At 38.3% G+C, this 12,811-nt stretch overlaps 1 protein-coding gene across 2 annotated transcripts in view; it reads left to right on the top strand.

The window, feature by feature from the left end:
* Positions 1–12,811, top strand: part of TDRD3 (tudor domain containing 3) — a 226,815-nt gene that overhangs the window by 112,104 nt on the left and 101,900 nt on the right. For both annotated transcript variants that reach the window (XM_005213542.5, NM_001046426.2), the window contains 2 exon segments: positions 4,144–4,215; positions 6,829–6,978. In XM_005213542.5, coding sequence (XP_005213599.2) covers positions 4,144–4,215; positions 6,829–6,978 — 222 coding nt within the window.

The raw sequence follows: 12,811 nt of genomic DNA, 5'->3' as shown, positions 1-12,811 counted from the left end.
AGCTACCAGGGAATCCCTATTATTTCTTTCTAAAGACTTTTGGGAAAAAAAAAAAAAAATATAGCCCTAGTATTTCTTTTTAGAGGGCAGTAGAAATTTACATGAAAATGTTTGAAAAACATCTTAATATGATAATAGTTCTCTTTGGTTTTGTATTTTTTTTGATTTTGGTAACCATAGTGATGGAGAAATCATGGAGTGTTCAAATTACTTGAGCATCTGGCAGGTGATACCCATAGAAATCAAATGTACACATAAAAATCATAAACCATAGAGTTAATTTTGGAAGCAGTGGAGTTTTCTTGTGGAAGTTTAATGGGTTTACCTCTTTGGCTCTTAAATTTAAGTGTTTGATCCATTTTTAACTAATTCTTAAACATGGTGTAAATAAAGGGTAAAACTTCATTCTTTTCCATGTGGATATCCAATTTTCCCAGCACCATTTGTTGAAGAGACTCTCCTTTGCCTAATAAATGACCTTATCACCTTCATCACTTGACTTGATGAAAAATCACTTGTCTTGAATAGCATGGAGATCAAACCAGTCAATCCTAAAGAAAATAAGCCCTGAATATTCCTTGGAAGGACTGATCCTGAAGCTGAAGCTCCAATACTTTGGCTACCTTATGTGAAGAGCCAACTCCTTGGAAAAGACCCTGATGCTGGGAAAGATTGAAGGCAGGAGGAAAAGGGGGCAACAGAGGATGAGATGGTTGGATGGTATCATCAATTTGAGCAAACTCCAGGAGATAGTGAAGGACAGGGAAGCATGGCGTGCTGCAGTCCATGGGGTTGCAAATAGTTGGACACAACTGAGCATCTGAACAACAACAAAATGCACGCAAAAATCTATTTCTGGGTTCTTTATTCGGTTAGTCTGTCTTATTGCCACTGTTTTGATTCCTATAACTTTTTAGTAAGTTTTGTAGTTGAAAAGTATGAGCTTTTTTCAGGATTATTTTGACTATTCAGGGTCCCTTGAGATCCCGTATGAATTTTAGTGTGGATTTTTCCATTTCTTTGAAAAATATTCTTAGGATTTTAATAGGAATTACAGTGAACCTCTAGATCTATTTGAATAGTACTAATATCTTAACATTAAATCTTCCAAGTCATGACCCTCTCATCTTTTTCATTTATTGGTATCTTCTTTAATTTCTTTTAGCAATCTTTTGTAATTTTAATTGCATAGAACTTCTTCTTCTTTGTTTAAGTGTATCCCTAAATGTTTTATTCTGTTTGATTCTAGTATAAATGGAAACCTGTAACTCACAGTTGTTTTTTGCTCAGCCTAGTTCTCAGCGGTGACTTATGGGAGATCCTGTGCAGGTTTCTGGAGCATTTTTTCCTTACGGGACTCTCTTTTTCAAGCCTCTGCCCCAGGGCTTGAATTATTTCAGTCCACCTTGAGCTATGAGACTGATTTTCCCAATGTAACTTTCTGTGCTCTCTGTCTGCATCATGTCTCGAACAGAAAGGCAGAGCTCACCTGTTATTTTTTCTCCTTCTCTTTGGACTTACAGTCCTACATTACTTCTTGCCATGTGTCATAAAGCATTTGTTTCTTATGTGTTGTCCATATTCCTAGTTGTAGAGGGAGATTTAAGTCTTGACTCTTATATATTCATCAGGATGGAAAGTAGAAATCCTGTAATATGCTTTTCACTATATAATGTGTGTTGGAAAATGGTATTATTGGCAGCTTATGTGAACTATAAGAAAGTCATAGCATAAAATGAACTTGATTTTTTGGCTTTGGCTGGTCTTTTTTTTTAATATCTAAATTAAAACTAGGGAAAGGACCTCTTGATTATTTCATGCATTTGTGTGTGTGTTTTTTTTTTTTTTACTAGGTTAACATCTTAAATACAGTTTATCAAGAAATAAGATATTCATATACGGTTTAAATTGTTCTTTAATTAAACTGAATATTATTGTTGCCTTTAGTCTTAGTGCTTTTTAATATAACTGACATAAAATGCAAAATATACTTTATATAATGCAGGGACTTTTAGTCCTGTCTGATTATTTGTGACACCATTGACTGCAGTAAACCTGCCTCCCCTATCCTTCACTGTCTCTTGGAGTTTGTTGAAACTCATGTCCATGGAGTCAGTGATGCCATCCAACCATCTCATTCTAGGCCACCCCCTTTCCTATTTTGCCTTCAATCTTTTCCAGCATCAGTCTTTTCCAGTGAGTTGGCTCTTTACATCAGGTGGCCAACATATTGGAGTTTCAGCTTAAGTATCAGTCCTTACAATGAATATTCAGGGTTAATTTTCTTTAGGATTGACTAATTAGATGTCATTGCAGTCCAAGGGACTCTCAAAAGTCTTCTGTAGCACTGCAGTTCAAAAGCATTAATTCTTTCATGCTCAACTTTCTTTTATGGTCCAACTCACATCCATACATGACTACTGGAAAAACCGTAGCTTTGACTATATGGACTTTTGTTGGCAAAATGATGCGTCTGCTTTTTAATACACTGTCTAGGTTTGTCATGGCTTTCTTTCTAAGGAACAGCATCTTTTGATTTCATGGCTGCAGTCACCATCCGCAGTGATTTTAGAGCCCAAGAAATGAAATAAAACAAATAAAATCTGTAACTTCTTCTACTTTCTCTCTTTCTGTTTGCCATGAAGTGGTGGGACTGGATATCATGATCTTAGTTTTTTGAATGTTGAATTTTAAGCCAGCTTTTTCACTCTCCTCTTTCACCCTCATCAAGAGGCTCTTTAGTTCCTCTTCAGTTTCTGCCATTAGGGTGGCATCATCTGCATACCTGAGGTTGCTGTATTTCTCCTGGCAATCTTGATTCCAGCTTTTGATTCATCCAGCCCAGCATTTTTGATGATGTACTTTGCATAAGTTAAATAAGCAGGGTGACAGTATACAGCCTTATTGTACTCTTTTCCCAATTTTGAACCAGTCTGTTGCTCCATGTCTGGTTCTAACTGTTGCTTCTTGACCTGTATACAGATTTCTCAGGAGACAGGTAGAATGGTCTGGTATTCCCATCTCTTAAGAATTTTCCACAGTTTGTTCTGATCTGCACAGTCAAAGGCATAGTCAATGAAGCAGATATTTTTCTGGAATTGCTTTTTCTATGATACAGCAGATGTTGGCACTTTGATCTCTGATTCCTCTGCCTTTTCTAAATCCAGCTTGAACATCTGGAAGTTCTCAGTTTACATATTATTGAAGTCTAGCTTAGAGAATTTTGAGCATTACTTTGCTAGCATGTGAAATGAGTGCAATTGTTAGTTTGAATATTCTTCCCTGGTGGCTCAGAGGTTAAAGCGTCCACCTCTAATGCGGGAGACCTGGGTTCAATCCCTGGATCGGGAACATCCCCTGGAGAAGGAAGTGGCGACCCATGCCAGTATTCTTGCCTGGAGAATCCCATGGATGGAGGAGCCTGGTGGGCTACAGTCCATGGGGTCGCAAAGAGTCGGACACAACTGAGCAACTTAACTTTCACTTTCACTTTGAATATTCTTTGGCATCCCCTTTCTTTGGGATTGGAATGAAAACTGACCTTTTCCAGTCCTGTGGCCACTGCTGAGTTTTCCACATTTGCTGACATATTGATACTTTAACAGCATCATCTTTTAGAATTATAAATATCTCAGCTATAATTCTATCACCTCCTCTAGTTTTGTTCATAATAATGCTACTTCAGGCCCACTTGACTTCACACACAGGATGTCTGGCTCTAGGTGAGTCATCACACCATTGTCCTTATCCAGGTCATTAATACCTTTTTTATATAGTTTTTCTGTGCATTCTTGCCACCTCGTCTTAATCTCTTCTGCTTCTGTTAGGTCCTTACAGTTTCTGTCCTTTATGGTGCTTATCCCTGCATGAAATGTTCCTTTGATAGCACCAATTTTCTTGAAGAGATCTGTAGTCTTTGCCATTCTGTTGTTTTCCTCTATTTCTTTGCATTGTTCACTGAAGAAGGCCTTCTTATCTCTCTTTGCTATTATCTTGAACTCTGCATATGTTTTATATAGTTTAAAATAATTAATAGGCTTTTTTTTCTGTTTTAGGAATCTACTAAAATAATTGGATTTCTTGTGCATAAGTTAAATATATTTTTAATGTATAAATCTGTTTTATAACTCATTTTTCTCACAGAGCTTGTCAAAACACAATAGAAGCAATATTGGAACCGAAGGTGGACCACCTCCTTTTGTGCCTTTTGGACAGGTAATGGCTTTCATTTTGGCAGATGAATTTTAATCATCAAAAAGTATATAAAAGTATTTTTCATTTATATTCATGTTGTGTTCAGTTTTGCACTGACCTCTTCACTCAGTGGTCATAGGAGTTATGTGGAAATATATTAATTATAAGAAATTGTTAATTATGTTTTTTCCCCTTTATTTTAATTAACTCTTTTCTGAAATGCTGTTAACCCAAAGATTCAAAGAACTAAGAGACACACCAGATGTCAATTTAAGACTAAGATAAGATGGTGGGGGCTTTTGTTTTTTGAGAGAGCGAAAATGCAAATGTAAGAAGACAAAAATATGCTATAATTTCTCACTTTGTTCATTAAAAAAAAAGAGGGAGGAAAAATAAAAGCATCAACAAGAGAATTGATAAGAGACAAAAAAATTGGAACAAGGAAGGGCATCATTGCACTTTAGGAGAACCTACTCTCCCAGCTGTCCCTTCCAAGACTCTGTTCTTCTGCCTTCATCCAAAGACCCATCTTAGTCAAAGACTTAATTTTATTTCCAGTTGGTATTTTCCTTTTCAACTAAGGCATCCCTGATCTTTTTCTCACATAAGTGAAACATTTTTATTTCCTAATTATTTCCTAATTTTCAACCACCTTGCTGCAGAATGTTACCTCAAGGTAGCTCCTCAGCTGGCCAGTATCTTGTCTTTCTGGTTGTGCTAAACATCACATTGCATTCAAAACAATCTCTCTTAGCTTGTCCCTGCTTTATATCTGAAGAATCCAAGAGTAATCAACCACTCTGACTGCTTGCATCATATGATGCTACTAAAATTTAGCTCTTGGTGACCTGCCTTGCATTTGAGCTTTATTTTCCTTCAAGAGTGCTGACTCAAAAGTGAAGATAAGTTGTGAACACAGCAGCTAGGAAACAGAGACCTACATCTCAGTAACAATTTTAAAAAATTTGGTATGAGAAACATATCTAGTTGATCAGGAAATAAACGAGCAGAATCAGTTGAATGGCATCCTCTTCAAAACCCTTTTTTAGATGATCAACTCAAAATTAAGTAATTCATGCTTGCATCATGGCTATTTTGAAAGTATTTAAAAACATATGCCATTTTTTATTGTGCTTTAGAACATGTGAAATTCAATATAAAAGGAGGCATGATCCATGCTGATGATATTCTCATTTCTATAGTGAAAAATCCCAAAATGAAAACATTCTATTAACTTATATTTGAAAATAATAACTACTATTTTTAAAAATTTTCTTTCCTCATAAACATTTTAGGGATAATATTTCTTTCATAAATTACTAACAGAGCCTTATAATTTAATTATTTTCAAGAATTTGAAGTATATAGAGCTTTTTTATTTTTGGAGTTCAGTTCAGTCACTCAGTTGTGACCGACGCTTTGCGACCCCATGATCTGCAGCATGGCAGGCTTCCCTGTCCATTACCAACTCCTGGAGCTTGCTCAGACTCGTGTCCCTCAAGTCAGTGATGCCATCCAACCATCTCATCTCCGTTGTCCCCTTCTCCTCCCGCCTTCAATCTTTCCCAGCATCAGGGTCTTTTCCAATGAGTCAGTTCTTTGCATTAGGTGGCCAGAGTATTGGGGTTTCAGCTTCAGCATCAGTCCTTCCAATGAATATTTAGGACTGATTTCCTTTAGGATTTACTGAAATTTGTCTCAAGAGACTAAAATCCCACAACTTTGCAGCCTGACTGAGGGAGAGAGTATATTTTTAGCTTTTGATGTAGTTTATAAGTTGAAAGACATCTTTCTATATATAAAAGTAACTATCCATTTTGAAATTAGGAAATATGTTAAAAGTTACAGCTTCAGTAATGTTATTTATTTATGAAGTCCATTGTGAAAATCTCTTCTTCAGCATCTTAGCCTTGTACATTGGTTAAAGACAGAGTATGCTGGCTGTGTGTTGGAATCAGCTATTTTATATGTATATTATTGAACATCTGTATTTCCATAACACATTTATTTGAAAACATATTTTCATTCCTAATTAAAATTGCTGAGGTGAAAAATGTTCATTTTATAGGAGTTTTGCTGCTAGGATTAAAAGGGAGAATTGAATTCAGGGCTTATTTTTAGACTTTGAGGGCTTTCTTCATTTGTCTCAAGAGACTAAAATCCCACAACTTTGCAGCCTGATTGGGGGAGAGGGTATGTTTTTAGCTCTTGATTTGGTTTATAAGTTGAAAGACATCTTTCTATATGTAAAAGTAACTATACTACTTAACCCTCATGGATGTTGTGGCATAATATGGAAATCAGCTCTTAATAAAAAACCAAATTTTCTTCTTGTGCAATAGTCTAGACTGTTTGAAATTTTAAATTATTTTAAATCATCATCCTAAAATGAAACTTAGAACTTTTGGTTTAATGAATGTTTTAAATATGCTCCCCCCTTTTAGATGGCTATATTTAGTGTAGCTTTCATTTACTAGTTACAGTTAAAGTTACTTCACTTAGTTAGAATTATATTTTTATGGGCTCTTACTTGTTGTGATTCAGATATTTCTTTTGAAGATATATACGTTCTTACAAAAAGTTGAATTTCTTCTGATATTACTGAAGCATTTTGTTTTTATTTATTATTACCAGAAGTGTGTGTCTCATATCCAAGTGGATAGCAGAGAACTTGATCGAAGAAAGACATTACAAGTGACAATGCCTGTCAAACCTCCAAATGACAATGATGAATTTGAAAAGCAAAGGACTGCTGCTATTGCAGAAGTTGCAAAGAGCAAAGAAGTAAGAAAATAAATCATTGCAAATTTCTCTTATTCCTTCCCTTTATGTTCTATTTAGATTACTCACAATCATTATTGTCTTTTCACATAAAGTAACTAATTGAACAAACTTTTGACATTCTTTTTCCATATTCTATCAGTAGAGAATGTCCTGGTATCTTTTGGAGTCTTAAGCTTACACCATTTTACTTGTAAACATTTCTTTCCAAGTCTCTTTAACAATTCCATTAAGTTGCTTTTGCTGACAAACCACCCTTCTTTTCTCCCTCTTTCTTTTTTTCTTAACAGTTTACTACTGAACACAACAAATTTTTTTTTTTAATGGCAGAGGGGTTCCTATTATTAGTTGGGATAGATGATACTTTCTGAAGAAAGTTTTCTCCTACAATAGAAACCTTGGAGGGGTTCAGGTAAAAATTAGAAGGTAAATCAATGGCTCAGGATTAACAATTTTGTCAGTTTTCATTCTTAAAAATAATGTATAATAAAAAACAATTTTTATCTTTGCATTTGTACATACCCTCTCTTATTTACTATTGTTAGACAAAAGGTTTTCTTTTCATTATTTTTAATTTCTTACTTATTTGAAATAGGTTGGTTCTCTATTTATTGATTTGTAGCTTTTGAAAAGAAATTTTAGTTCATGAATTAGTTGGTTGCTTAAACAGAATTTTCTTAACCAGTGATATTGAAATAAATTTCTTTATTCAAAACCAGCAATAAACCTGAAAGGTTGTTGTTGAATCACGCGAATACATGGGGATTCTTGGCCCCCGGAGGAGAAGAATTCAATCCGGGGCCAGAGACCAGGCTTGATCGCTCAGAGCTTTTGTGTAGTAAAGTTTTATTAAAGTATAAAGGAGATAGAGAAAGCTTCTGACATAGGCATCAGAAGGGGGCAGAAAGAGTACCCGCTTGCTAATGTTAATAATGAGATTATATAATCCAAAGAATGTCTGGAGGTTGTAAAGACCTCCTCCGACCTACTCCCATAATTTACATTTTAAGATAACACTGTCCTCAGGCAAGATACATTATTGGTATATAATCCTAAGGAATGTGGAGAAAGAAAAAAAGTTTGTCCTTTTTTCCTCCTTGAGAATTCCAGATCCCTCTCTCTTTGGGGACCCCTGGACTCCCTATCAACCTGCCTAGGAACTGACTCTCTCAAACCTTAGCTAACAATTTTTTTCCTATTTAAATTCAAAATTTAAGCGGGGATTTCTTGAATTTTGGTAGTTCTTTCCATAGTGTCATTCTACTATCTGTTTATGATAGGCGGACAAGAGCACAAATTCTAGAATCCGGCAACCTAGAAGCATATACTGCTGAGAACTTGAATCAGTTCAGTTCAGTTAGTCGCTCAGTCGTGTCCGACTTTTTGCGACCCCATGAATTGCAGCAAGCCAGGCCTCCCTGTCCATCACCAACTCCTGGAGTTCACTCAAACTCATGTCCATCGATTCGGTGATGCCATCCAGCCATCTCATCCTCTGTCGTCCCCTTCTCCTCCTGCCCCCAATCCCTCCCAACATCAGAGTCTTTTCCAATGAGTCAACTCTTTGAGGTGGCCAAAGTACTGGAGTTTCAGCTTCAGCATCATTGGATAGATTACTTAAATTTTATACCATGTTCTTCTATCTATGAAAAGATGATACCAGTGGGACAAGAGCAAGGATTCTGGAATCAGACAGCCTAGAAGCATATACTGTTGAGAACTTGGATAGATTACTTAAATTTTGTACCATATTTTATTTATCTATGAAAAGATGATAGCAGTAGTACCCACTTCATATGTTTACTGTAAGAATTAAAATTGCTAATATTTAAAACTGTTAGGATACTACATGGCACAGATAATGATACTGTTACTGAATTCCTGTTCAGCTGCTTATCATTCAATAATCCAATACTGAGAGTGTTGGTTAAAAGGAAATATGGCTTTACTGAGGAGGCTGGCAATTCTGAGGAGAAAGGTGGGAGTATGTTCCAAAAAGCCAGCTCCCAACTTGCCAGATTTTGCTTGGAGATTACATAGGGGAAAGAGGAAAGGGCTACGGTGCTCATAGGGAGGGGGCTGTCTTCTATTTTCAGAGATGATTGTCTTGATCGCACAATTCCAAGTAGCTGTCAAGTCTTGTGATTGGAACATTATCTAAGTCATAAATCTTTGGTTAACTATTTCTGGAGAATAAGGAACAAGGGTAAGGTTTACAGAACAACTAACTAATCTTCAGTCTCAGTAAGCACCAACAGTTTTCTTCATTCAGCAAGCTAAGCTAAGTTAATGTTGAACTAGGGTAGAAGTCAGACATCGTAAGCATAAGATCACAGCCATATCCTAACTAAGGAACAGTGCTGGAATAATGCAGAGGATCCGAGATCCCTAGTTATAGTTTCACAGCCTCAGTTACAGTGTTAGGTTGTCAGGTCACTTCAGTCAGGTCCAACTCTGTGCGACCCTATAGACTGCAGCCTGCCAGGCTCAATATTCCTTTGCTGTGCTATGCTTAGTCTCTCAGTCATGTCTAACTCTTTGTGATTCCATGGACTATAGCCCCCGAGGCTCCTCTGTCCATGGGGATTCTCCAGGCAAGAATACTGGAGTGGTTGCCTTGCTTTCCTCCTTCTTTTGCTAAAAGCCTTCAATGTGACTATTGCTATTCCTCAGTGTTTTATCTATTCTAAGGCACGTTTAAAATTTACTTTAATATCTCTGAAATTAATTCATTTTATCCAGTTAGCATAAAATGTATTTATTCCTTTCCCCAAAACTGTTAAAATTATGGAGTTTCAGAAGAGGATATTGAGACTATGTCAGTTTCTTAATGATTGTAACAAAGGTGTTATTTTGATTTACATTTTTCTCAAACTTTCTTCCCAAAATTTTGTTTTATGTCTATTTACTGGACTGTAGTTAATATATGGTAATAGGCTTAATTTTTTAAAGTAATAATTGATCACATTTTATTTTCCCATAAGTATTTGTAAATAAAGAATCATAGTTTTCTAAAGCAAGAGTTTCAACTTTTCAGTTGATATGTAAGAGTTGATTGGAGGCTCAAAACTGTAAGAACATGCCCAAGGTTACCCAGTGACAATTCTGGGACTAACCTACATATATTACAGTAGAAGATTATATTTATGTCTATGTATCTTTCTATATAGATGAGTATACACATATTCATACTTAATGAGTGTCTGAAAAGCAAAATTATATAACAGTGTAATTTTCTTGGAAAGATATTTTATGTTCATCTATTTAACCACTTAATGTGGGTTTGGTGGAATCTACTGCAGATGACCAAGTGATGTTTCTCGTTCCTTTCTTCCTTTAGTCCTTCATTCAATAAATTTTTTTTTGAGAACATGTAATATGCCAGGGAGTTATCTTAAATGCCTTGGTTTAAACAATGATTAAATATACAAAAGATTTCTGCCTTTATCAAGCTTACCTTTTAGTAAGCTAAACAGATTGGCATAGTAATAAGTATGTAAATTATATGGTAGGTTAGAAGTTGATAAGTGCCATGGGCAAAAGTAAAGTAGGATGGGCAGTTAGGAAGATGTTGGTTGGTCAGAGGTGTTGGGGGGTGGGGGAGTGCAGTTTAAAATAGGATGGTCAGAGGAGGAGAACAAGATGGCAGAGGAGTGGTTGGACGTGGAGCACATCTCTCTCCACGGATACATCAGGAATACACCTTCAGACACAGAAGTGCATGCAGAACACCAGCTGAGAGCAGACATGAGTACCTGACCAACAGAAAAGAATATATAGAACCACACAAAACTCAGTAGGATGAAGGAACTAGGGGGAAAAACAGGAGTGTTAGTAGGACTGGACCTGCCCTCAGTGGGAGGGGGGACTGAAGCAGGGGTCCGATCTCCACATCAGGGCACTTGTCTGAGTCAGAGGAGAAACATTTAAGGCTGAGAGTGAGGCAGGTGATCTGTGACAGCCTAAATGGAATGAGATCAAACAGTCCTTGCCTCGGCCATACATTAACATGGACAGGGATGCAGGTCCCCTGGAAGGCACAGCTGCTGGCAGCTGGAGTTTAGGGATTGTGGAGCAGCCAGGGTGAGGGTTGCTGTTGACTGCAGAGAGACAGATTGAGGGGATGTGAGGGAGGAGATTGTGGTGGGAAATGCCTGTGGAGGAAAGCCAGGCAGCCATGGAAGCAAGGGATACTGCTGAGTTATGTGTAGGGGCTGGAGTCATCACCATAGCCTCTCTTTCTCCACATGCCAGCATTGGCAGCTGAACAATAGAGAGGCTGGCCCACCAAATGCCTGACACACTGAACTACATTGTAGGACCCCACCCAGGGTGCTCCTTTAACTGACTGATGGATTGATCTACAGAGTAGGACCCCACCCGGGGTGCCCTTTAAGTGACTGATGTGCTGATCTACAAAGTAGGACCCCACTCAGGGTGCTCCTTTAACTGACTGATGGATTGATCTACAGAGTAGGACCCTACCCGAGGTGCCACTTTAACTGACTGATGTGCTGATCTACAGTGTAGGACCCTACCCAGAGTGCTCCTTTAACTGACTGATGGATTGATCTACAGAGTAGGACCCCACTCAGGGTGCTCCTTTAACTGACTGATGGATTGATCTACAGAGTAGGACCCCACCGGGGGTGCCCTTTAAGTGATTGATGTGCCAAACTATAGAGTAGCACCTGACCCAGGGTGTCACTTTAAGTGCCTGGCACACTGATTTACAGAGTAAGACACCAGCCAGGGAGGCCTCTCTATGTGTCTGACGTGCCGAATAACAGAGAAGGACCCCAGGCAAGGGAGCCCTGTAAGTGCCTGAACAGCTGGAGCTATAGAGAAAGACTGGCCGAAGAGGCCTACTGATCACCAGCTACAAGAGGCTTGAAAAAAGACTCTGACAGGGCCATAACTCCTGCAGTGGAGGCAGTCTGTGTCCCTGCACACTTAGCGCTGCCAGGGTCCCCACAAGCCAAGCGGCTGAGCCACCTTCACGCTCAACTGTCACGGAGCAGAGCTGCTACAGGCAAAAAATGTCTTGCGTCTATGCATGCAGGGTCGCTTCTGTCATGTCTGGGCTGTTTGTGACCCTATAGACTGGCCTGCCAGGCTTCTCTGTCAGGGAGCAGGGAGTTCTCCAGCGAAGAATACTGGAGCGTATTGGCCAGTACTGGTTGCAATACCCTTCTAGAGTTCTGTATTTCCTGCTGCCCTAGCCGCCAACCCCCTTGAGTACCTGGTGCTGCCAGAACCCCTGCGACCCAAGCAGCTGCACCACCTCCACACTTGGCTTTCACAGGGGCAAACCCAAGTCCTCTGGAGCAAACCCCAGTGGATGACCCATATGCACAGGTGAAAATAAAACCACAATTGAAACCCAGGGGCAGTGTGGTTAAGGAAGAAGACCTAAAACCTTCCCACCAGCTCTACAAGCTGCAGATTAAATCTACATGATCAGCTAGGCAGATTCTGTGTCTTTATGAAAGGTCATTGAGAGCTCCCACAAAAGAAATCCCACTAGTTCTGATACTTGTGGACATTGCAAGCAAGAACACACAGAAGTAGGACCAGATTAGAATCTGAGCTGCCCCACAGTAGGTCCAGAGATCAGCAGAGTGTTGGAGGACATGCTAGGGAGGTGAGGTGGACTGTAATTCCCTGCAAGGGAAAGAACTCTTGAGCAGTGACTCAAGAAAACATTTATTTTTCTTATGTTTTGACTTGTTTTGTAGATTCTTTTGGATTTTTTTTCTTTTTTTCCCTTCTTTTTACCCCTCTGTTGCAGTTGTCAATTTTATTGGCACTGTGAAATCTAATTAAACTTTTGAGC

The sequence above is a fragment of the Bos taurus genome, chromosome 12 (assembly GCF_002263795.3).
Source record: "Bos taurus isolate L1 Dominette 01449 registration number 42190680 breed Hereford chromosome 12, ARS-UCD2.0, whole genome shotgun sequence".
NCBI classification, from domain to species: domain Eukaryota; kingdom Metazoa; phylum Chordata; class Mammalia; order Artiodactyla; family Bovidae; genus Bos; species Bos taurus.
The sequence above is the reverse complement of the archived record's forward strand: the minus strand, read 5'-3'. Positions and strand labels throughout refer to the sequence as shown.